General features: G+C 41.5%; 1 protein-coding gene across 4 annotated transcripts in view; it reads right to left on the bottom strand.

Moving 5' to 3' along the window:
• ptprub (protein tyrosine phosphatase receptor type Ub) overlaps positions 1 to 23387 on the bottom strand; it is a 159005-nt gene that overhangs the window by 42183 nt on the left and 93435 nt on the right. For all 4 annotated transcript variants that reach the window (XM_040117793.1, XM_040117792.1, XM_040117794.1 and 1 more), the window contains 7 exons: positions 19307 to 19481; positions 16549 to 16842; positions 10662 to 10979; positions 8357 to 8466; positions 5038 to 5239; positions 3342 to 3444; positions 2980 to 3253 (listed from right to left, as the gene is read on the bottom strand). In XM_040117793.1, the coding sequence (XP_039973727.1) occupies positions 2980 to 3253; positions 3342 to 3444; positions 5038 to 5239; positions 8357 to 8466; positions 10662 to 10979; positions 16549 to 16842; positions 19307 to 19481 (1476 nt within the window). The remainder of the gene's footprint in view (positions 1 to 2979; positions 3254 to 3341; positions 3445 to 5037; positions 5240 to 8356; positions 8467 to 10661; positions 10980 to 16548; positions 16843 to 19306; positions 19482 to 23387) is intronic.

Genomic DNA, 23387 nt, shown 5'->3' on the forward strand with positions numbered 1-23387 from the left:
CCAACGTTCAACACGGCACACACTTTTACAGTGTGTGTGTGTGTGTGTGTGTGTGTGTGTGTGTGTGTGTGTGTGTGTGTGCGTGTGTGTGTGTGTGTGTGTGCGTGTGTGTGTTTGTGTGAGAGAAGTTGGGAGCTGTAAGTGCAGCTGTTATAAATGGCTGTGCTGTGGCCTGCAAAGCCACAGTCTGCATCTGCAGTCTTTCAAGCACTTCTTCAGATGGATCAATCAAAGCAATTAGAGGGGCCTGACAGCCACTCTCCAGATAATTAGCATGGGTAAATGCCAAATATTATGGGCCCCATACACTGTTCAAATCATTCCCATTGCTCCCACTCTTGTCGAGGATTAGGTGCAATGTTGCCCCTCCAGAAAGACATTTAAAGACAAACACAAACTTAAACACACCACACAGACTCTGACTTATTATTCTGTACAATTAAATGATAAAATAATCAGGCTGACAATTCAGTTTACATTTTAATAAGGTGTTCAGGGTGCAAATACTTAAAGTGATTGCCAAACATGACAATTTTATCACCACTTCCATATGTAGAAACCTTTATCAGCAATTGTTTTATCCAAGTCAATATGTGACTGTTTTCTGATGTTTCATTCTTAGGAGAGAACCACTTTCACTGCCCATTACCCTTTTAGTTCAAGAGCTGGTGCACTTTTTTTCTTCTTCTAAAATGATTGAGCATGAGATAATTATGTTTCCCCATTCTGTATACAATCCAAAAACTACTATAAAAATATCCCAAAGTACATGCATATTCTGAATGCATTTATGCTTCTGTGCAAAATCAAATTTAGAATGCGAAAATTCTCTTTTGTGGCCTACATTTTTCTGACAGTGTGAGCACAGTGCTAAAATGTAAAAGGGCTGAAATTCAAAATTGCACATGGAGGATAAGTGGGAAGACAAAATACAAAAGAAAATACAAATTAGCACGATACACATTTAGCAATTTTTCTAACCTCTCCAGTCCATACAGACTGCATGAGCCAAATCTGAACATCTGTTCTGTGATTTTAATAGACTTTATCATTAACACTTTCGATGCCTGGATACGACCACTGTCAAAAGACTGTAAAGTGAAAAATAACAACTCTGTAATGTCAGTTATATCAATAACGGGCAAAAGAAAGAATCAGTGTCATATTATTTGTTGGTCTGTTAGTGGTTAAATAGCTGCTGTGTTAGGCTCCTCTAATTTACTTCACTTTATGTAATTAGTTTTTTTTTTCCTGCAGTCCTAAATGTGTCAGTTCATGTTGTCATTGCAGTGCTGTGACTGTTTTTGTGCCTTGCTGTGGATTACATGCCCAGCAACAAGCTGTCTCACAGCTGTATTGAACTAATTTAACTGAGTTAAACCCCAACATTTTTAGCTGACATTTTAACTAAAAAGCCCTTAATATAAAAAATGTCTTGTGTTTAAAAACAGGAAACAATTAACCCACAAAAAAGACTTTGCACCCACAAAGGCCTAGTGAAATATTGAGACTAGGATCAAGCTGAGTCTGTAATTATGTGTTTACGGGAGTAAATTTTGTTGACTTATGACTAGAACTGAAAAAATTAAGATATTGCCCTCCAAGCACATTGCTGTTGTTTCTAAAAGGAATTGTTTCAGTCCTGTGGCACCAACACAAGACTGATGCCCAGATTTCAACAGATTTCTGACTGCTACTGTATTTTTATGTGAAGGCAAAAGTGTTTGAAAGACTGGGGACAGTGCTGGCTGTGTGATCTGGCACTGCGCTCCACTCATTGTGGGTCATGGATGCTGGCCCCCTGCCAGGCAAAACAAAACCTAATCCCATCCGCCGGTAAAGCCAGGCCTCCCCTATCTAATCCCATGCTTAGTAGCCTAGTTGTGTGAAGTGCTCACACTGCACTCCCTCCGTGTGTTTCTCCACTGGGTTGGAAAAAGATGCTACTGGTGGGGATGAGCTACTCAGCTCTGTTCATGGGACTTTATAATACAGATACAAAAAAAAAAAAAAGAAAAAAAAAAAAAGTGACGTTATCACAAAGTACCAGCTACTGAAAGGAATCAAAAAGTAAAGCAGACCAGTAACCCAGCTTGCATGCATTTATTCCCATCTGATGATCACAGAGGGCTGCGCTACCTACAGCAACATTTTTAAGCTATATTGCCACAGTCTGTGAATATTAAAGTAGCAGCTTTCTATCCCTGATCATCTGCACCTGTGCCCAATTATCCTTAAGTAATTGCCTCACCCAGGTAGCAGCTCCTCCTGTAATGGAATTTGGAAATGTAATGTGGCGTCCTCCTGGAGACCGGGTGGCTTTGTGTTCAAGAACGGTGAAATGGATGGAAACACAACAGCGTGAAAAAACGCACCACTTCCTAACTAAAGGTCTACAACCAAGTTTCACAAAGTTTTTGTTATGTGAATACAAATGCAGAAATGTGGAAGCTTTAAGCATGGTTTTGTGTTATGCTTTTTTCAAAATGACTCAGCAGATTAACTGCGTAAAGAAAGAGAGGAGTACTGTATATAAGGGCAATAATGAAAGGGCTGGGGATAGAAAAAAGGATAGAAAAAGAAAAAGGAATGAGCTGAAGTACATTGTTGACTATGAGTAATTCCGGCTAATCACAACTTTGCTAGCTGTGGGTAATGCATGCAAGAAATTCCCTGTTTCAGACATCCTTTGTTTGCAAAGAATCAAAACAGCAGAATATAAACATACATGATTTTCAAGTATTTACACTGCCATCTAAATATGTTTTCATCCAACAACCCCTTTCACAGCACAAATACTCACTTCAAGAGTTGTGCGCCCAGAAAATGCCAACTGCCTTACCGTGTCAACCACAGCATTAGTAAATTCAGATACCCATTAACACCACTCACCACTGGCGCAGAATTACTCTGAATACTAATGCCTACAGCCAGAGGATCATATGTTGGCAGATCTGCTGGGACTTTACAATCACTCACCCCTCTGAAGTTGCTCATAGCTTGGAAGTAGACAAGGTAGCTCTTGCGTGGGTCCAAAGGGCTGTTCCAGTAGCCGTTGTAAGTGTGATTGTCGCCCACAGTGAAGGGACTGGCCTCCGGCAGACTGCTGGGTGGCAGCTCGGCTGTGTAGTAATGTGGTGTGCCCCGGGCCTGGGCCTCCCCGTGGGACATCGGCAAGGGGAAACACTCCTGAAGCCCCAGCTCCCTCTTCACTTTCTTAACTGTTTCCTCTTCAACCACCACCTGGTATGTGCTGGACACAGGGTGGATGTGCATCTTTAATAAAACACGTTTGTTTAAAAACAAAAAAAACAAAAAAAGATCTGAGATCATTTCCTCACCTGACAGGTGCCCCTCTGCCTTGGGCAGGGCGCAGCAGGACAGTAATTGTGCTCTCTGTCTCACTCAGGGGGGAAGGCATGTCTCCGTAATCAAATGTGGGCGCTTAAGACATAAGGAAACACACAGAGTTTATATGTCAAAAATAATTAAGGCACATGCACGCACATAAACACACATCTGACCCTACCCGGTGCTATTTTAGACCACCTTAAACCTTAATTCAGTTTAAACACAGTCTCTCCCTCTTTCTCCTTCCACATAAATATGTTCAGCCCCTCAATCTCTCATGAGCCATCCCTTTCTCCACATAAATGGCTAACAGTGCTAATGTACCCAATACCCATATCCTCATATTCAGCACACTGTTTGAATTTTCCTTCTAGTTGTCTTGGATACAAGTCCAATTAAAAGTCATGGGAGTGAGGCTAAATTGAATGGGTTTCTCATTTGAAAGGATTTGGCTAAAGTTGTGCTCCTCCCTGGAGATTCAGCGGCACACTTCTCTTTAATATCAGCAGTTATTTAGTGAGAGGAGAGAGAGCAAACTATTCATGAGGAATCGATGATTACCATATTAAAAAGCGGTTTGCTAATTCCTCAGCAGAAAAGAGCTGACATCAATTAAGGTGACGCATTAAGGAAAACTGAAAGTGCATTTGTTGACATTAAAGGTCTTCGGTGGTTTGTCGAACTAAAAGAGGGTTTGATGCCTTCTGCCAGATAGAATCTGTTTGAAGGATGATTGTGTATCAGCCATGGCGTTGCACATGTCTATATGCATATGTGTGTGTGTGTGAGATGAAGTGTGTGTGCGTGAGATGAAATGTGCATAGTTGGATACTCTTTGGTGGGTACTGCTTGAAGATGCTGACAGTAGTAGCTGTTGAAGGTGTTCAGTGTTTGCTAGCTGTCAGTGCAAATTTGAGAGATGCTCAGTGTAAGTGAATGTTCTGCACCGTGGGCCAGTGGAGGAGGTTGAGGATGATCTTCAAAGACTTTTGGACTCTATCTGCGGTCTGGCTGTGTGCCAGTGTTCTGTCTGACATACAGCCAGTAAGAAGTGATTGTGCACTAAATCTATAATTAAACAAACTGGGCCTCTCTGTAAAGAGACAGGGGCAGAAGGAGTGAGAGAGAGTAAATGTGTGAGGATGGGAGTGGCTGTGTTGTGCGTTCCTAAGAAGTGTAATCCCATCCCTAAACAAGCACAAGCGCATCATTAAAAGGAAACAGAAACACTGAGGCTGGATTTCTATCACCAGTAATAAGCTCTGAGACTCTCAGGGGTGACATTCTGGTCCCAAAAATGTACTGCATCTTTCTTTATACATAACTCACAGTAGTGTCCCCTCTGTGGTGTTTCTCTGCTTCCTACGAGTTAATTCATGTCTTGAGAACCGAGAGATGACAGCATGTCACTATTTTGGAGAAGCAATGCAAAATAACTCTTACACTCTGGGAGCAGTAGTTTTGGCTCTGCGAGAGAGGAACGATAGTGAGGTCAAGAGAGAGAAAACCCAGATCCTAATTATATCACGCAGTGGGTGAAGTCTAGTGTTGTACCTGCATGCTGCATCAGTGAAGGCACAGTAAGCAGCCCCTACACAGAGAGGCTGCCGTTTTCCATTTCTGTTTTACGATTTTACGGCAGCTTTCACACTCCCTCTTCGCTGACTTAGTCAGTGGTGGTTGTACCTGAGATGTTAGTGGTGATTTCGGTGAGAGCCGTCTGGCCAAAGCCCTTGGCTGTACGGGCTCGGACGGAGATTAGGTAAGTAGTTCCAGGGTGCAGGTTGGAGAACATGTGGTAGGTCTCATTCTTCAGCTTTGACACTGTTCTTCTAGGTCCTGGGACATTGATGCCTGGATCAGATGATTCAATACTTTGGTAACTGATCTGTTGTGATGAGAAAAGAAAAAAAAAACGGTCTCAGGATAACATCTTAAAAACAAAAGTCACTTTAGTGCTTTTTATGCTTTGTTGTTGTAACTGCTGACAAATTTCAAGTGAGAGCTTAATTTTGGAGTTTTATACTGATCAGCAGAGGTCATTAACGTGAAGCACAAATGGCTCTGTCATAAGTAGTAACTTGAATGTTTGATTGATATTGTTCACTTCACTCAGAAATTAACCTGCTTCACTAAATCAGTGTGCTAATTGATCATGTGGGTTTATAGTTTTAGATGGATAAGACTTGATTAGTATTGGCACTGTTAAGCCAAAGTCATACATGGAAGCTGGAGATTTTCAAAACGTACTGAGTGGTAAATTAATTTCTGACAAGGTGATGTATCATACAGGCCAGAGATTGAGGACACCACACAGTAAAAAGTGTATTCAAGTGTTTAAATCAATACTGCCAAGTGTTTATGAGTTCAATTAACTCTGGTTAACACTCAAAAATTGCAGTACATGAGTGTCCTTTAAAAGTGAAATCTTTTAGAAAGTTTTTCCTCAAGTGGTGATTTGCCTTGCCTGCAGGGTGCTCTCCTGAGAATTTCCACTTATACTCTTTTAAAGAGTGGAGTGCTAAAGGAGATGACCTTACTACAATCAGACAAGGGTGAGCATATTAAGCTTTACATTAGAGCCAGATGAGATCCCCTTCATCGAAGGAATGAGCACACACACTCACTATGTAGTGTATATGCTCATGCGCGCGTTTTTCACACACACACACACACGCACACGCACACACACACACACACACACACACACACACACACACACACACACACACACACACACACACACACACAGAAGATGCCACTCAGGCCAAACCAAAGGCTGTCCTTATTATCATAAGAAGAGCTTAATGCCTGCTCATGCGTCCTTAGAGTGAAGATAGAATTATGAGCCATCTATTGACTAAACACAAACAAACCTCTGTCTTTCCTCTACAAAGGCAGACATAAAAAAATGCCCTACGGTGCACAGAACAGTGAGGAGGGCTTGCAGGACAGCATGGGGGTCGATGGGCTCAAGTAGAGTGGTCAATGGTTTAATCTGAGAGAAATAAAGAGGATTTCTACAGCTCTCTATATATAGCTTTCTCCATCAGTCGAAGGAGATCAACACACTACAGAGTAAAAAATCCTGGGCAGCCCCCAGTTTATATGTCAAACCACAAATCCCATTTAATAATATCATTGAGGCAACATTGCAAGAGAGGCCAAGGATAGAAGGCTTGAGGATAGGTAAGCAGGACTATCGATGCCTAACCCACAGACAGAGGGTATGCAGTAAATAAAAAATCATTATCCATTAAATGGAAGGGTTACAGCACAACATATGCATGTGAGTTATTTAATAATGACACTGGGTTCTATTTTAATGGGACAAGCCCAGCATTAATTGCTGAGCTATGTGCACGAGGTCAGTGAAGGCGTATACAAGTCTCTGTGCTATTTTCATTCATATAGGCAAAGCGCATTTTGTGTTAAAGGGTTGGGTGAAGAATATAAAGCAGAGTAACTTGGTGACTAAGCACAAATCTGTACTGTGAGAATTAAGGTAGTATTTGAAATAAACGGTTCAACAAATAGAGGGAAAGTATTTTTGCGATGTGCATGAAATTAAGAAAAGAACAGGCACATTTTACTTACAGAAAAATGCTAAAATGTTGTGATGCTTGAGATTATCGTTGTGCTGACATAAATACTGAGTCCAAAGTGTAAGTGGATGTGCTGGTTATGCACTGTTTGGGTATAAGAATTTGGGCTACAGTTTAAAAAAAAAAAAAGAAAGAAAGAAAAAAAAAAAGCCCCAAAGCACCAAAACAACACACTGTACACATTTCAACTTTTCTCTGCGCTCATTGGACTTTTTATTTATGATGGCTTAAAAGTTGAGATATTTTTTCTTCAGCTGTTAAATAGAAGGTTGAACTTCTACTACGTGTTCGTTAAACCCCCTCCCTCATACAGAAACCGTCACATCAACAACAGGCAACTAGTAACTACTAACTAGGTAGCTAGGCACGGCATGCCTGTCAGGCTTTGGCTTTCTCCACATCTGAAGCGGTGTACATGAGAGAGATACTTGGTATGAGTCTGTGTTTTAATAGCCTTTCAAAAATCCAAAAAAACCCGCGAGCTACAGTGTAAAGAATGGATTTAACAGTGTGCTAGTGTGTTTATCTGCTCCAGCCTAAGAAACCGAGCTAGTTAGCCAGACATACATTAGCATGTCTAGCTTACTTACTACAGTAGTAATTTAACCCAGTGTTTCTCCCAAGTATTGGTCCCCACGGACAAAGGCTGCATTAGCCAGCTGCATTGAGTTGTGTTACAGTGTAAGTTAAAAACAAAAAAAGTTAATGATAGCACATCCACTGTGTAGAATTTCCCCACTGTGTGGGAGTCAGTCCTGGATGCTACTATATCAGAGTTTAGGCTAACGTTAGCAGTTCTGTCCTGCTCTGCAATCCAGCAACTCCAGCCAAAACCATTATCCCAGATAGGGTTGCATTCACCTAATGCATCACTTAGTCCTCATCCTAAAAGTCCTTTCTTTTGTAACATTAACAGTGAAACATTGTTTGAAAATATGAACAATAGCATAAATCTAACCTTTGTCTTTTAGTCTTTTTGTCTACTTCAAAATCAAGGTCCCAGTGCTCCGAAAAATAATACGAATTTTGAGGGGTAAATCTGCCAGAGTCAATCTTTGTTAACTGCTTATGTGCTATGTGAGAACAGAAACCTCGACAGGCATAGCAACAGTAACTAAGGGCAGGGCTAGCAAAAGGTCGATTCAGTGACAACTGGGCAATTTTTATCTGCACAGGAAGACTATGTAATATGACGGAAAGCTCTGCAACAGCCACTCATTGGACCTTGTAGTGAAAATATTTCGTCAACTACTGTCTCCAAGGTCAAGAATGGACTTTCAGTCTCAACCTAAACACTATGCTCACGTTAACTTTTACTGCCACACCACCTTTCCCGAAAATCTTTAACAATTTGTATAGCAACAGGACAGAGAAATTCAGCAGCGTCTCTCTGGGCTCACCTCGTATTGGGTAATAAGGCCGTTGGGCTCGACAGGCTCCTCCCACTTCAGGAAGATCATGTCATCCAGCGGGGTGAAGGTGAGCGATTCTGGTGCTATGCCTCCGGGAACTATAAGAAATTGTCAGAGCAAACATTTGTCGGGGAAATTGAAGTGCTAATCCCATAGTGAGCCTCTCCTGTCAATATCACAGAAATGAATGTCACAGTGGATCAGAACAATGCACCACATGAGACACTCTGACAGCCAGAGATCAGCAGACTGAGAACATCAGATAAGGACATAGTTAATTTATGAACTGCATCAATGATGTAACCACAATACAGATATCATAATTCTATACCAATCCTCTGTCAGAGTTGAAATATATTGATGAATATGTCGGACACATGCTAGTAAACTTGTTTCTGAATGTGAGAGGACAGTGAAAGCCTCAACATTCAACTATACACCGTGTTAACAGTATTTTGGGCCATTCAGTAGCAGCTCCAGTCCGCATGGTACGTGTGAGCGCTGTACAGGGGGAGACTGTTATGTGAGATTCGGGCCTGAGGCTAAAGCAAGAGCCAAACAGCTGAGTCGACTGTTATTTTTTAACTGAGTTAGTCTGGAGGACTTATTAAGGCTTTTGGCAAAAGTGTTCATAATTGACATGCACTGTATTTATATATATACATATACACATCTTTTATCACATCAGAAAATCTCTTTCTCTTGCTTTCTCACTCTCTCTTGATCTTTTTCTATCTCTCTCAGTATATATCTCTTTCTGAAAAATCTTGTTTGTTTTGATATTTTCACGGCAGAATTGATTTCTTCCTCAGCCGCCATGCAGACGATGTGGTACGGCACAAAGGAATAATAGCAGATAAGAAATAAGCACAAAATCCTATCTTGGGGTCCTGGAGTCTCAGATATAATGTTTTCTCTTTTATGTTATTTTCATCTGAAAATGAAAAGGATCTTTTTTATTTCAAATTCAGCCTTAGTCAGATGGTCACTCTCTCTGTCTTAATGTGTTAGAGCAAAACAGAGGAGCTGCCAGAACTGTTAATGTTTTGAAATATTAAGCAAATTCACCACATATGAACAAAGCTTGATTGATATATGGATATGGATAGGTTAACCTATAATAGTGTAGTGGATTTATGTTGACAAAAACCTAAAAGCCTCAAAAAAAGAAAAAGAAAAAAAAGAACAAAAAATAGTTCTGGTTCTGTCAAGTCTCAGGTCTGGATGGTCTCCATTCTGACATTTACTATGAGAATAATTAACACTTTGAGGTATTCCAGACATTTCCAGGCCATTTTAGATGTCACACTCTTCCAAAACAGCAATCACAAGTAATTCATGAGACCATAATTGAGGATGTGACAATTATGTCTCTTTCTCTGTACATTAGGGGTTGACAGTAGAGTGTGCATGAACCTGGACGGCGGCACTGTCATTTGCCAACATCTTCACTGCATTTCAAAACAATAAAGAAATGCACCGCAGCATTTAGAAGACAGCACACATTGTTGTGACCACTAACATACTATTTAATGTGAGTTTCAGAACAGTGGTGGAATTAATCAGAACCTTTACTTAAGTACAAGTACTTTAAGCACATTTAGCATCAAATGTAATGGTACATGTTCTGCAGAAAACTGTGCCCTGTGATTGATATTTTTTATGCAGTATATTACATTTTTATATTGTTAATACTGATGCATCAATCATCATCATCACTGAATGCTTAAGTAGGATTTTAATGTAGTTTAGTCTGGTGGTTTTACACCTGGGGGTCGGGCTCCCTCCTATTGGTTACAAGATAAATCTGAGGGGTTGTGAGATGATTAATGGGGTAGGAAGGGAGAAAAAACAAGTTTTGTTAGACAAATTCATTTGAATTTTTAGGACAATTCTCAAATTCTATTTTTTTTAATATTGCATGCAGAGTTTTACCTGTTTGGGCTGTTTATTAAAATAAAGCCATCTGAGAAGTTTAGAGGGGAAATCACCTTGGCGGAACTGCTGACAACTCATGGACATCTGACAAGGGCTCCCGAGTAAACAATGCTTTTTAGAGGTCAGAGGCCAAAAATAAATGTAGTGGACTAAAAATATATAATATTTCCCACTTGAATGTAGTGGAGTACAAGTACAAAGTAGTAAAATGGAAATAATCAAATACCTAAAAAATTGTACTCAATTACTGTGCTTGAAGAAGTGTTTTTTTTCTTTCTTTCTGCAACTGATTCAGAATACAAAATATTTTGTTTTCTTATGTTCTTATGTATCTGTAACTTCCTCTGAGACTTACTGTCCTCCTCAGTCTGGAAGGTGACTTCTCTGCCCTCTTTCTTCCCCTCTGGATTGGCCAGTGACAGGCGGACATGGACGCTGTGGTACGGTGGCAGATCACGCAGTGTGAAGCGTGACGCATTGTGTTCCACTGCCAGGCACTCGCGCACGGTGGTGTTGTGGCCTCCGCCACCTCCCGCCGTGGTGTAACGGTAGCACAGGGACACTGAGTAGGTGTGGCAGCGTGTCAGGTTGAACGCCAAATTCTCCCACTGCAGGGACAACTGCCTGGACTGGATATCTGTTGTTACGAGGCCCCGCAGTGCCCGCATTGGCTCTGGGTGGGAGGAAGAAAGATTGAAGAAGGGAAAAAAAAAAAAGAGAAAATTGAGTAACAAGCAATGTCATTAGAAAAGTCCTGAAGGCACAATACTGAATTTCCGAATATGAAAACACAGGTAACTTTGTTTTATTGTAAATAATTTGATTTTAGACCGAACACCCAGCAAAAGACAGTGTTCCAGGACTACCCTGGCAGTCCTTCACTTGTTTCCATCCTATCTGGAGCCATACTGCCCCACCAAAACATGGAGGTCAACAATTTGCTGCCAGCACAACACACCCACATCCCCCATGGCAGAGGAGGAACTCATGCCAATTGCGCTAATTAATCGGACAGGCTGCGGGTTGCCATTGTGCTCCCACCAGTCCCTTCCTCTGTGTCGACGAGCAAATTGACTATCCAGTACTTATACTTCTTCGCCCTGAGGTTTAATCCACACACAAAAATGCCAGTGCTATACAAGGGCATTCACTTCCGTTGGTCACTTTTACAGCTGGGTCATCGCAATGGCCTGTTGCATATTTTTAGAAGGCACCAAGTTAATTCTAGTCATTGCCGGGTTAACCCTGACTTTCTCTGACTCAGAGTAAAAGAACAACAGCTCTGTCTTTGATATCCTCCTCCAATGTAATGGCTAGCTGAAAGATACAGAGAGCCTCTTTACACTGAGGCACAGACCAGCCAGTGTTCAGGAGGACATCTGAAACTGAAGAGAGGATGAGTTAAGCCAAGGACATCCTGAGTATCAATGGAGACATTTATCAGTGGCCATTATTAACACAATTAATGCCTTTTTGTCAAGCAATATGCTACATAATGTATTGCATGGCTTTATTCTTTAAATAAGTCGCGTTGAGTAATGAGCCGGGGAGGCAGGGAATGACAGCAGAGATACGGGGTACAGAGAGAGATCAGTGGAGTTTGAGGTTACTGGCCAAGGTCTTCATTCCCTCACTGACTGGCACACTCAGTGGGATTCTCACAGCAGCACAGATTAGTGCAGGGAACTTAAATAAGGTGGCTAATGCATCACTGATCAGGGGTAATGCACTAAAACAAGAATTATCTAAGAAAAGGTGCTTTGTAGTTGTGAAAGCACACACATACAGAGAGATAAGAACACATTTGCTTTATAAAATACTGTTTTCTGCCCTCTCTCTATATCACTCTCTTTAACTTCTTATCACTCCCTTCTTCCTCCCCTCTCCAACTATTTTACGTGCTCACGTTCAAACACAGATATATATGTATAAAAAACGTGAACATTATCAGACACAACAGCCCTATGCCCAATTTCTTATGTACTTATTAATGCCTGCATTAGAGCAAATCTTTTGAAGTAAAATTTTATGACACTTCCAATCTATACTGAAGGCCTCTACAGTCACCAGCTTTCTCTTTTAATTTGCTGTCTGGCATCTCATACTAGATGGAAATATAACCAGAGCATTGATCTGAAACTCTTCCAGACTAATGTGACGGCAGATAAATGGGTGGGCTCAGTAATCGCAAAGTAGTAGACTGCACCCAGCAAGAAATGTTAATGATCCATTGTTCAGTGTGACTGAGGATTGTCTTAATGGTGTAATTGATAGTCTGCACAGTCTGAGAGCTAAATAAAGAGAGGCATTTAACTGCTGAGTTAATGAAAGCATCGCCAAAGAGGCCACAGTGTGCTCATTGTGGGCTTTCTCAAAGTGGACATTTGTGCCAGCCCCTTCCCCTTGCCTCGTCTTATTTGTCTGTATGCCATGGGCACCCATTCTCTGGCACCCTGTGGCGTGAAAACTGCAGCCGCTCCAACATGGCCAAAAGCCCAGAGCACCATGTTGATCCTTGGAGATTGGAAGTCAGAGTGGATGTGACAGGTTCTGGTTTATTATCTCCCCTTAAACTGCGACATGGGACAGCAGCAGGACAGAGCAGAGCTGCCTTAGATTGCATGCATCCGTGGAGGGGATCTGGACTGACTGCGTTAGACGGGAAAACCAAATTTATACAGACATGCATGCCTATACCCATGTGCTAGCAAATAAAAACCCAAGCACAAATAAATCCAGAGACCCCAAATGGGCACATATAGGGAATTCTGGCTCCAAATGGAAGACATGATGAACAGCATGCCGAGAAGGGCAAAGCACTTGTGTTCCTAATGTGCCTAATTTTAGTCAGAATCCAGTGTTGGCTCCCTCTGACAGACCAAGAGCATCATGGGCAGGGGCTTTCCAGAAGGTTCAGTGACCCAGCAGCAGGTGGAAGCCCATTAACGTAGTTTGGGGACCACCTGCAGTACAAATGCTCGCCTCTCCTCTGCGATTTACTTGAGGGGCTTCAAGCTGTGCTAATGCACCGTGCTGATAATCAAAGCAATGGCTCATCAAGCACACCTGGATGGGTATCGGAGCCAGGCAGAGACCATGTTCACATTCACGGCCATTAGTTTTACAGCACCCGCATGAGGACAGCTCGGCTCCAGGAGGATGTGAATGTGTGCGGTGAAGCCAGCTATCCAACATGTTTGGGAAGGAGGGAGACATTAAGCATGACTATGGAAGAGTGAGATTAGTCACTGTTGCAAGACATAACTTTTGGAGAGGAAATTTACTTTCCTCCTACATACAAAGACGGTCCAAATATTCCTTCTGTCCACATGATAATTACCACCTCCCCGAAATCATCACAACAACCCCACCATCTATTTTGTCATGCTTAAACCTAATCAGGCCAACAGCGGGGGGGGGTCAGTAGAGGTAGTGTAGACCAGATGGTTTTTAGGTTGGGTCAGGGGAGCTCTGGAAACCAGCTGGTGATTAGAGTCTTCTGGAGGGCCATAAAGGTGAGATACACCAGGTGGAGCAGGTTGCAGCTTACTGTAAAGTGTCTAACACATCAACACGCTCAAATAAGAAGTGCGAACACTGATCAAACCACGCAGGAGTCAGTAACATGCAGCTGCACCACAAGAAAGAAAAAGAAAATTCAACCATCGGATTTTCACAGCTTGGCAGCAACAACACAACAACTTGCAAAATTAATTTCACCTATATTTCCCCTGTACTGAACTAGTGCCGCATCTAAATGCCCTGTTTAACAGCTCAGCAAACATAGCAGTATTACTTATCCACACATGGTGGAACAAGCTAATGTCACAGTGGCTGAAATGTAAATACATCATTAAAGGCTCAGTTTGGTGACTTTCAAAAACACCGATACCAGCAACTGTGAAAGCAATTTCCGTACATTGTGAATCCTCTCTCGCTTCACTCTCGCACATTCACTCACCTCCTTATAACCATTTTACTCTCTCACTTTGAAAAACTATCATCTCTCTCTCACACACACACACACACACACACACACACACACACACACACACACACACACACTCACACTGACACTCACACTCCCACACCCACACCCTAGCCTCTTCTCCCTCTTGCTGTCGGCTTTAAAAAAATTTTAATTTTTTTTATTTTTTTATTGTGAACTTTTTATGTCTCTTGAGTTGAGGGAGGGGTGTGCAGGGATTGTGGAGAGAGGGCTATGAGCTCACACAGGGTGCTTGATGAATGAGGGGTGTCTTTGGCTGTTGGGAGAGGAGAGTAGCTTTAATATGTCATTGGAGAGGAGGGCCAGGGAGGCTCTACTGGAGCAGGGTAGGGATATATGTGAGGGATGGTGTGTGGCAGGAAGAGACCGTTGGGCATACAAAAGAGTGATGACCATGGAAGACACGAATCCACAGACTGCCTTTGGGTAACACAAAGCTCTCTCAATTTCATGTGCCCAAGACTACAACACACACATTGCAGATGTAGGCAGCAGTAATGTGTGCATCTGCATTAACACAGTACTCTTAGTGCTCTATATGTGAACATATATTTAACAGTGAGCATGGGTGTGGCCTGTTGGTATCCTGCTCATTTCCCTGGGTGCTCTGGGCCTTTACTGTGACAGATGACAGAGGTGCACAGATGTAAGCGGCCGGAACAAAATATTCAATTAAAAAAAAATAGCCTGATGTTAGGAAAACCTTAACCTGAACAATTGATGAAAATGAGAAATAATCAATTTTTAAATCTGTAAACACTGAAAAGATGCTTTTGTTGAATGAGCAGAAAAGACAAACAAACAGGAAACAGGAAGCAAACTAATAGAGATAAAATGATTAGTCTATTATTAAATTACATCAGTGACAGAAAATTAACTATTTTGATAATTGATTAAGCGTTTCTGTCATTTTTTAAGCAAAAATGCCAAAGATCTGCTGGTTCCGGGCTGTCAGATATGAAGATTTGTTACTTTTCTTTGGTTTAATGACAATAAATGGAATATCTTCTGGTTTTGGACTGTTATTTGCATGAAACAAGCAATTTGGAGATAGAACATTGAGCTCTGGGAATTTATAAAGGGCAGTTTCTAACATTTTATCGAGAAAATAATTGGTGAATTAATGAAAATAATTGTTAGTTGCAGTTCTACAAGTTAATCATGTAGGTATCGAGTATACAGGTAGTATTTTGTCCATAGTACTCTATGTCCCTCATTGTTTATTTACACGTTATATCAAAGCCCTTACAGTGTGTATCTGTGATTTATATGTCTCCACCACTGTCACCTACAAATTCTAGTCCATTTATTGTACTTGCCAAATAAAATTTCTATCTGTAGACACCAAGGAAGCCTGCTTTAGGCTAGCTACTCTAGTCGGCCAGCTGTTATCTTTTAAATGAACGTCAAACCAGTATTGCCATGCTGGCAGCAAAAAAGTCTCCCATTCTCCTTAGCTCCCGAGTTCAGAGAAGGCCAGTGATAGCGAATGTGCTTTTTCTTAAGAGATAAGTATATGCAGTGACTGAGTCAGACTTGTCTATCAGGTCCTCTTCTGACTGAATTTTAGCAGATTATCATGACAGATGCAGACCCATACTCTAGGACTCTCTGAAGTTACAGTGTGTGGCTGTTTGAACTGAGGATCTTTTATGAAATGACTTCCTTGAGTGTAAAGTAGACATATTTGTAGGTATTATTTTGATCTAGATGTATAAGATGATGAAATCACAGAGCAGCTTCCTGGTACAAGTTCCCCAAATGGGAATATACTAAATAGGCTGTTGTAGACTGCTATCTCTATAAACATGACAACATACTGTCAGATCCAGATATGGTTACAAATTTCTGGTACAGAAAAGATGTAAGTGATAAATGCCGACAATACTCAGAGATTCATGTGGGTCATGTGTTTTCAGCTTGAAATGCAGCAGCAGTCACTGGCCAATGTCGAGCAGTAGCAACTGCACTGTCATATTTGGAGTTAGGCATTAAATTGCACTGCTCTGTTTTGCGAATGAGTGTGTAGTGAACGATAAAAGCCATACCTGCCTGAATCTATGCTGTGAGAACTCTTATCTAAAGTAACATAGCCTGCTATCATAAGGTGCTATATGACCTAAAGTTCAACACTAATAATTTAGGCCAGTGGTTCCCATCCATGGGTCGGAACCCTTCAGGGGGTCTCAAGATGAATCTAAGGGGTTCAGTGTGTTAAGATCTGGGAGCTCACCGGCACACTTGGTCCTGCTCACGAGAGGTGGTCCAGGAGGGCCAGTTCCTCCCTCTCCAGGCCGAGTCAACAGCACACTAATGTGGTACTCTGTGTCTGGATCCAGGTGCCACAGCTTGTAGGTGACCATGTTGACCCCGTGCACCTCTGACCACGGAGACTGGCTGGCACGGTACTCAATCTCCTTCCTGATAATGGGGCCATCTCCCAGGATAGAGTTGGTGTTGAGCTGGATGATCAGGTAAGTGGAGCCGGCGCGCAGCAGCTGGGGCGGCGCGATGGGGGATGGAGGTACTGTTGGAGGAAATGAGAAACAGTTTGTTTTTATTTTTCCTGTCCAAACATATGTTTGTATTGGTAGAGGCATTTACTGGCAGGGCCATAGCACATGCACAGTATGGGGAGGTGAAGTTGTGGTATTAATTTTACTAATCAGTTGTATGCAAACAGATTTCTCACTATGTTAAATCCCGCAGAGTCTTAAATGAGTCCCTAGGGACTGCAGGATGTGAGCAGGTCAAACTGCGTTCAAACAGCAGATTAGTCATACCTATTAACAAGGCATTCAGAGCCTTACATAAATTTTAGCAATGTAGCGAGTGAAAAAACAGCCCTGCATGCAGAGCACTGAACATGTATGATCTGTGTTTCTACAGGATTAAGCGCTGTGCATCTTTTTCTCTAACTGAGTGTTCTGTCGTCACACCTGGTCACCATGATGGAAGCGGAGACTCTGCATCACTGTCAGTAAAGACTGCCAAACCAAGATTTAATTCAAGAGCCCAACAGTCAAATGTCACTTACTGGCAGATCCAAACCACTGATCAATTACAAATGCAACAGTGTGAGGGAAGGGAGGGAATGCAAAAGAAATGAGGACAAAACATGAGAAAAGATCGGAGTTAGATCTGTGGCTGTGACTAATCCTTCATTCCTGCAGAGGCGCCTCTGTCTTTTATGGCTCTCCTCTCTGTGGGTTTTCAACATTACCATCGCCTCACCTCTACTCTGCACCGCTTTCCCTTGCCTTGACGTAGCCTGCAGCGGCTCATCTTTGAGCTGTCAATGACTGCAGCCATAATGAAAGGGCACAGGCAAGCAGCAAGTGGGGCCAAACTTAAAACAACTCATTCATTTCTTTCACAGTTAAAGTTCACAGATCTAGTAAATATGCCAGATTTTTTTCTCTTCATTTACTTTGTTTATTTAACACTTTATTTTTACACTCAGCGTTTTACGCTCAGTATATTATTAGCTGTCTTTTTCATTGTTTCCCTCCGCATACAGAGCTATTCTGAAACCAAACATTGCTCTCAGTGCTACTTTCTGATTTATTAAAGATTTCTCTGCACTGAGATTTATGCTTTAAAGGGCAGAAAAATACCTGAAAATACAACCTAAGTTGTGCACAGGATGAAAAAATAACGACTAGGAGACCACAACAAAAGCCAGAGAAAACAGCACCTTCAGGAGAAAAATGAAAATGTTTTATTCATTATGGGGTGATGTTTCTGTCCTCTATGGGGCTATCAGAGAGCTTCATCATGATTCCTGCATGCAATCTAAGATCTTCAAATTAGTGGATGCAACTCATTAAGGGGATGATTAGGCTCTTCTAGGGCAGGGCAGTGGGAGGAAAGGGAATTATGAAAGTCTTGTTAAGGACTCGGTCTCAGCTCCTGTGAAATAGATTACAGAGTTACAACCAGTTGACTTGACCATGACTTACTTACATCTCCTCGTGGTGCAGAAAATAACCAGAAATAACATCTTTCTCCTGATTATAAAATAAAGTAAGCAAAGCAACAACCACATGGACATAATAATACTTATTTGCTGGGAGTGTGAGCACATTAAATGGGATTTCATGGCTTTTTCTTCAGCGCATTCACTGACTCCTGGTTTACTGGCAGCTGCTGGTGAGAGGGTTTAGTAGCATTTTGGCAAAAGGGCTCCTTTTTTTTACTGTAGCAATCAGTCTGTATCACAATACTAAACAGAATCCATGCTTCCTTATGAAAACGGTTTGATCATGCTTCAACAACAACAGTCTGCATCAGTCTTTAAAAAAACAGTAATAACAGTAGGAGCACGAAGTACAGGACAATGAAAATGAGAATCTTTCACATCCTGATTTCTCTTTCTCACTTCATCCTTCTCATCTTCCCTTCGTTGGAGTGTGTTATGCCAACAAACTATCCCACAGCCATTACTATGCTGTCAAAGTGCTGTCAGGCTGTGAGATTGGAGTGAGTAATGGGAGTGAGGTCACCATTTGTGTTACACGATATGACAGGGGCTGCAGGAGTCCAAGTCAAGTGAACAGCTTTTTGACAGAGAGCTGAAGAGCTGAGTACGGCAGCCTATTCGACAACTCGAGCACAGAAAACAACACATGTCGGGCAGATTGCATTCACCATCTAGAGAGCCTTCATGTGTGTCGAGTACCATACAATCTGAGATTCAGGAGTTTTTTGGAAATCAATTTGAAATAGGTGTGTATAATTTCCACCATCATGCACAAATGATGTCCTATGGGTAATACGTTCGCACCAGTGACTATCACTGTTTGTTATGATCAGTTTAATTTTTAATTCATCTTTGAATCACAGGCAGTAATCTACTGTGAACAAGACTAGCAGAAAAACATACGCTATCAGACTAACAGCAGGAAAAAATGATGCTTGGGATGAAAGAAACAGAAGGGGGGGAAAGAGCGAAAGAGAACAATGAGACACAAAGAGGAGAGAACATTTACCTTTGACGACGAGTTCAGCAAAATTTGAGACCCCAGAGCCCCTGGGGGACTGAGTGACACAGCGGTATAGGTCTTGATCCGTTCGCTGGACACTGTCTAGCTGGAAGGATACCACAAAGCGCCGGTGACTCAGGTGCTTGACCGAGGCTGTTGTTAAAATGTCCCCATTGTGTCTCTGGAAAGCAGGAAAGGACAGGGTGAGAGAAGACGGAATGGGTCACGTCCCTCTCCCATACACACACACACACACACACACACACACACACACACACACACACACACACACACACACACACACACACACACACACACACACACACACACACACGGGTCTATGTCATCTCATACAGTGTATGATGTGCAATAGCTGTACACAAAAACATAGGCTACTTATACACATACACACAGTTACAGAAATACAGACAAATAATATATCATAAAGAGGTCCTCCGCTTCCAAAGTACTGCATTCCATGAAGTTGGGAGACTTCATGGAACAGACAGACAGACTTGCTCCCACAACCCTGGACCCTGCATTTCCCATAATGCAACTCTATATACCCTCTTCATTAGATCCCCCCTAACTCCCTAAATGCTCACATCTTTCAAACTCCATGCCCTCAGTTTGTACTAAAGGCTGAGTAGTACTCACCATGACAACAGTAGTAAACTGACTTTTATGTGCAAAATTACTGCAGGGGGTTGTGCACTTAGCTGAGCACGCCATTTAAACTTCACTCCCTGCCCGTCAGGACATCTGCACCAGGCGGTGTCTGGTCAGGGCTTTCAGGGTCTCCAGGGACTCCATTCACCCCGATAATAAACTGTTTAAGCTGCTGATGTCAGGCAGATGATTCTGCAGCATGAAAGCTCAGACTGAAAGACTCTGTAAAAGCTTCTATCTGCACGCAATCAGACTGTTAAACAGACAACACTACTCAAGGGTACAGTGTACCTCTCTCTATCTCCCCCTCTGGCTCTCTCTCTTTAACTCTCTATCCATTCAAATTCTCTCAGGACTATCGCTCTGTCTGACAGTTTTGTTTATTTAGTTTATTACTTGCACATGTTTAGATATATGTTTAAGCATTTAAGTTAGCTATTTGTTTGCATATTTTGTTGCAGTTGCACAATTTTGTCCATTGTATAGCTTTATAGCATGTAATTGTATATATATGTTTATATATTTCTATTTAGTTTGGTTTTTACGTTAGCACAGCTGGAGATTATCAGGGAAAAACATGTCTTGCACCTGTACTATGCTGCATGTTGCATGTGACAAATACAGGTCTTGGTTCTTGAATCTTGAAGTAGTGCGTGCACCTTGAAGTTATAAAGACCTCTTAGAAGCCACTCTTTCAAAAAATGACTACATTCATTGACTAAAACGGTTTCTTATCAAATACTGGTTATTCAAAGACATGATAAGAAATACAGATGTTAAACCTGTTTATGCTTTATGTTATTGCAAATATCTGTGTATAGTCAGCTGAAAAATTTATTTGTATTGTTCCAAGGTACAAATGGTTTTTTTATATATTTCCTTTTCCTTCTTCCTTTGTCTCTCCTTCCATCCTTCATTTCTTGCCCCCCCACCCCACAAACACAAACACACACACACACACACACACACACACACACACACACACACACACACACACACACACACACACACACAGAAACTATCCAATATTCTCCAAACTACTTTAAATGTGTGATTTGTGATGTCTGTGTTTACACAAAGGCGGAGCTTTAATACGTTATAGAAGACTGGAGCAAAACACTTAAATTATTGCTATCTGGGTCAGTTCTTATTAGAGCTTTGTGATTAAAAAGGAGGATTGTCCAATTGTGTGCAATTTAATTAGAATGGCAGGACCATCTCTCTGATTTAATTACACAATATGACAATCAGACATGCTTTCATAAAAACAAATGAAATCTTGTTAAAATAATAAGGATTATGTCATGAGTGTTGTCCCTTAATGGAGCCCATCCACAACCTCGGCCTATGTATGCAATGTTATTGCACCGAAACATGTAACTGCTCAGCGGTTGGAACTGGAAGACAGATGGGCTTTAATGCATTAAGGTTTAATCAGTTCAGTACATAGGATAACGGATGAAGAGCAGCATGTAGACTAAAAACTAAAAGCTGAAAAAAAGAAACAGTAGAAATGGCAGACAACTGCTCGTTTTAGCATAAAGCAGAAACAAAACATAAACAGAAGGGAGTTTGGGGCAGACAAAGTGAGCAGCAAAGCGATATAGTGATAGAGAAAAAGAGGAAAAACAGAGACAGAGGGAGATTCAAATGAGTGTTGCATGATGCGCTTTGCTTTTGCACCATGAGAAGCCTTTCTCACATTGTTCCACACCATTAAAAACACTAGCATCCTTCAAATCCATGTAGTGTCAACAAAACACATTGAATCTGACATGTTTTCAGGCCATTCTCTTTGCGTGAAATGGTGGACATGAATCTTGATACTCATCCTTTTGATCTGCCAGTTTTAACTGAATCCAAGGCATGTGCGCATGCTGGGATTAACAATTAGACCTTTGGGTTATTCTAGGCCATCCCAGCTTCTGTTGTATTTAGGATTTTGGGCTATCAAAAAACCAACATACCACACAAACCTCAGGTCGAGCCTTTGCAAAAAAACACATAAAAACATACCTGCTGATTAGGGTTAAGCAGGCAACAGATCTTGTGACCGAAGGAAAAGAAAAAAAATTTCAATCATACACTCCTGTATCCTATCTGCTTCTTTTATATCTCCTTTACACTACCTAGTGTGTGGATTTCAGAAAGGAGGCATGAGAAATCAGGAGAAATCAAATAAACACAAAATCACTTCATGTTAGGTAAACAATCTGGCTGTAGCTAATTGGCGAGGAAACGACAAAACGATCTGTTAATCTGGCAGGCGTGTGAAGCCAAGACTGTGCTGCAGCTGGTACAGCAGACACAATGAACACTTAAGGGCTCAACAGAACTCAACAGTGATGCGAGTTCATATGGAGAAAACGGGTCTGAAAGATGTGTGTGAAGCTGGGAGCAGACAGAAGGAGGTGAAGAGGACAGCAAAAGGTAGACGAGAGGCAGGCAAAGAGCATTCCAGTGGCCTGGAGATCTCATTACAGCAGGCGCCTGTATGGTTATGCTAGCTAATTACCCAAAGCATTTGTCTTCATCCTTGTGTTGTGACCAAATGGGTGGTTTGATCAAGTTTTCAGAGAAGTGGGAGTGAGGAAGCTTCACACATCTCCCAATTTCAAACAATACAGTAGGTTTGCCTAAGGTCAACCATGATTAACAGTGGGTGTAGCTGGTGGTAAAATGTTGGTAAAAGTATTGAATGTGTGGCTGCACAGTTATTGCAGTTTGAGATGAAAAAAAAAATCCACAGCACAATGGTTCTTGTTCCTTTAATCAGGGCTATATAAAGGAGAGGATTTTAAGACCCTAGTGATATTCCCACTAGAGGTAAGGACTGAATGGCCCATCTAACCTTCCCAGAGCAAGCCATTCTAGATGAAAAGACGGCACATGATTTGCATAAAAACAGGAGGCAGTGACGAAAGTAGAGAATGTTATGATACTATATGCAATTTAACTTTTCAAAGGCAGTGGAGTGCGGAGGCTTCAAGGCCTTAATAGCCTTCACAGCATTCAAGCTCTGTCTACAGTCTACATCTGGAACACATAATGGTTCAAAAAGAGAGAAAACCTTGTTCCAGTTGTTGTTCAGCTTAACAGCCTCCACTTATGTATGTAGACAGTCTTCAACTTAATGATTTACCTTGAAGTATGGATGGATTACCTACAGCTGTGCCACAGGCCAAGGAGCCCAAATTCTTAGAGGGCTCCTGGGCTAAAAACTCTGTATGAAATGAATGTTAAAATGTCTTGTTGGAAAGTCAATCAGATGGTTTCAAGGATATGCAAAATGTCCACATAGAGATTCATAAGAACTACAAAGAGACACAAATGAACATAAGGAGAACCAGAGTGATTGCAAGGACATATATGTTGACTACAAAGAGATGAAAAACAAGAGCAAAGAGACACAAAATGA

The sequence above is a fragment of the Xiphias gladius genome, chromosome 22 (genome assembly GCF_016859285.1).
Source record: "Xiphias gladius isolate SHS-SW01 ecotype Sanya breed wild chromosome 22, ASM1685928v1, whole genome shotgun sequence".
Lineage (NCBI taxonomy): Eukaryota > Metazoa > Chordata > Actinopteri > Istiophoriformes > Xiphiidae > Xiphias > Xiphias gladius.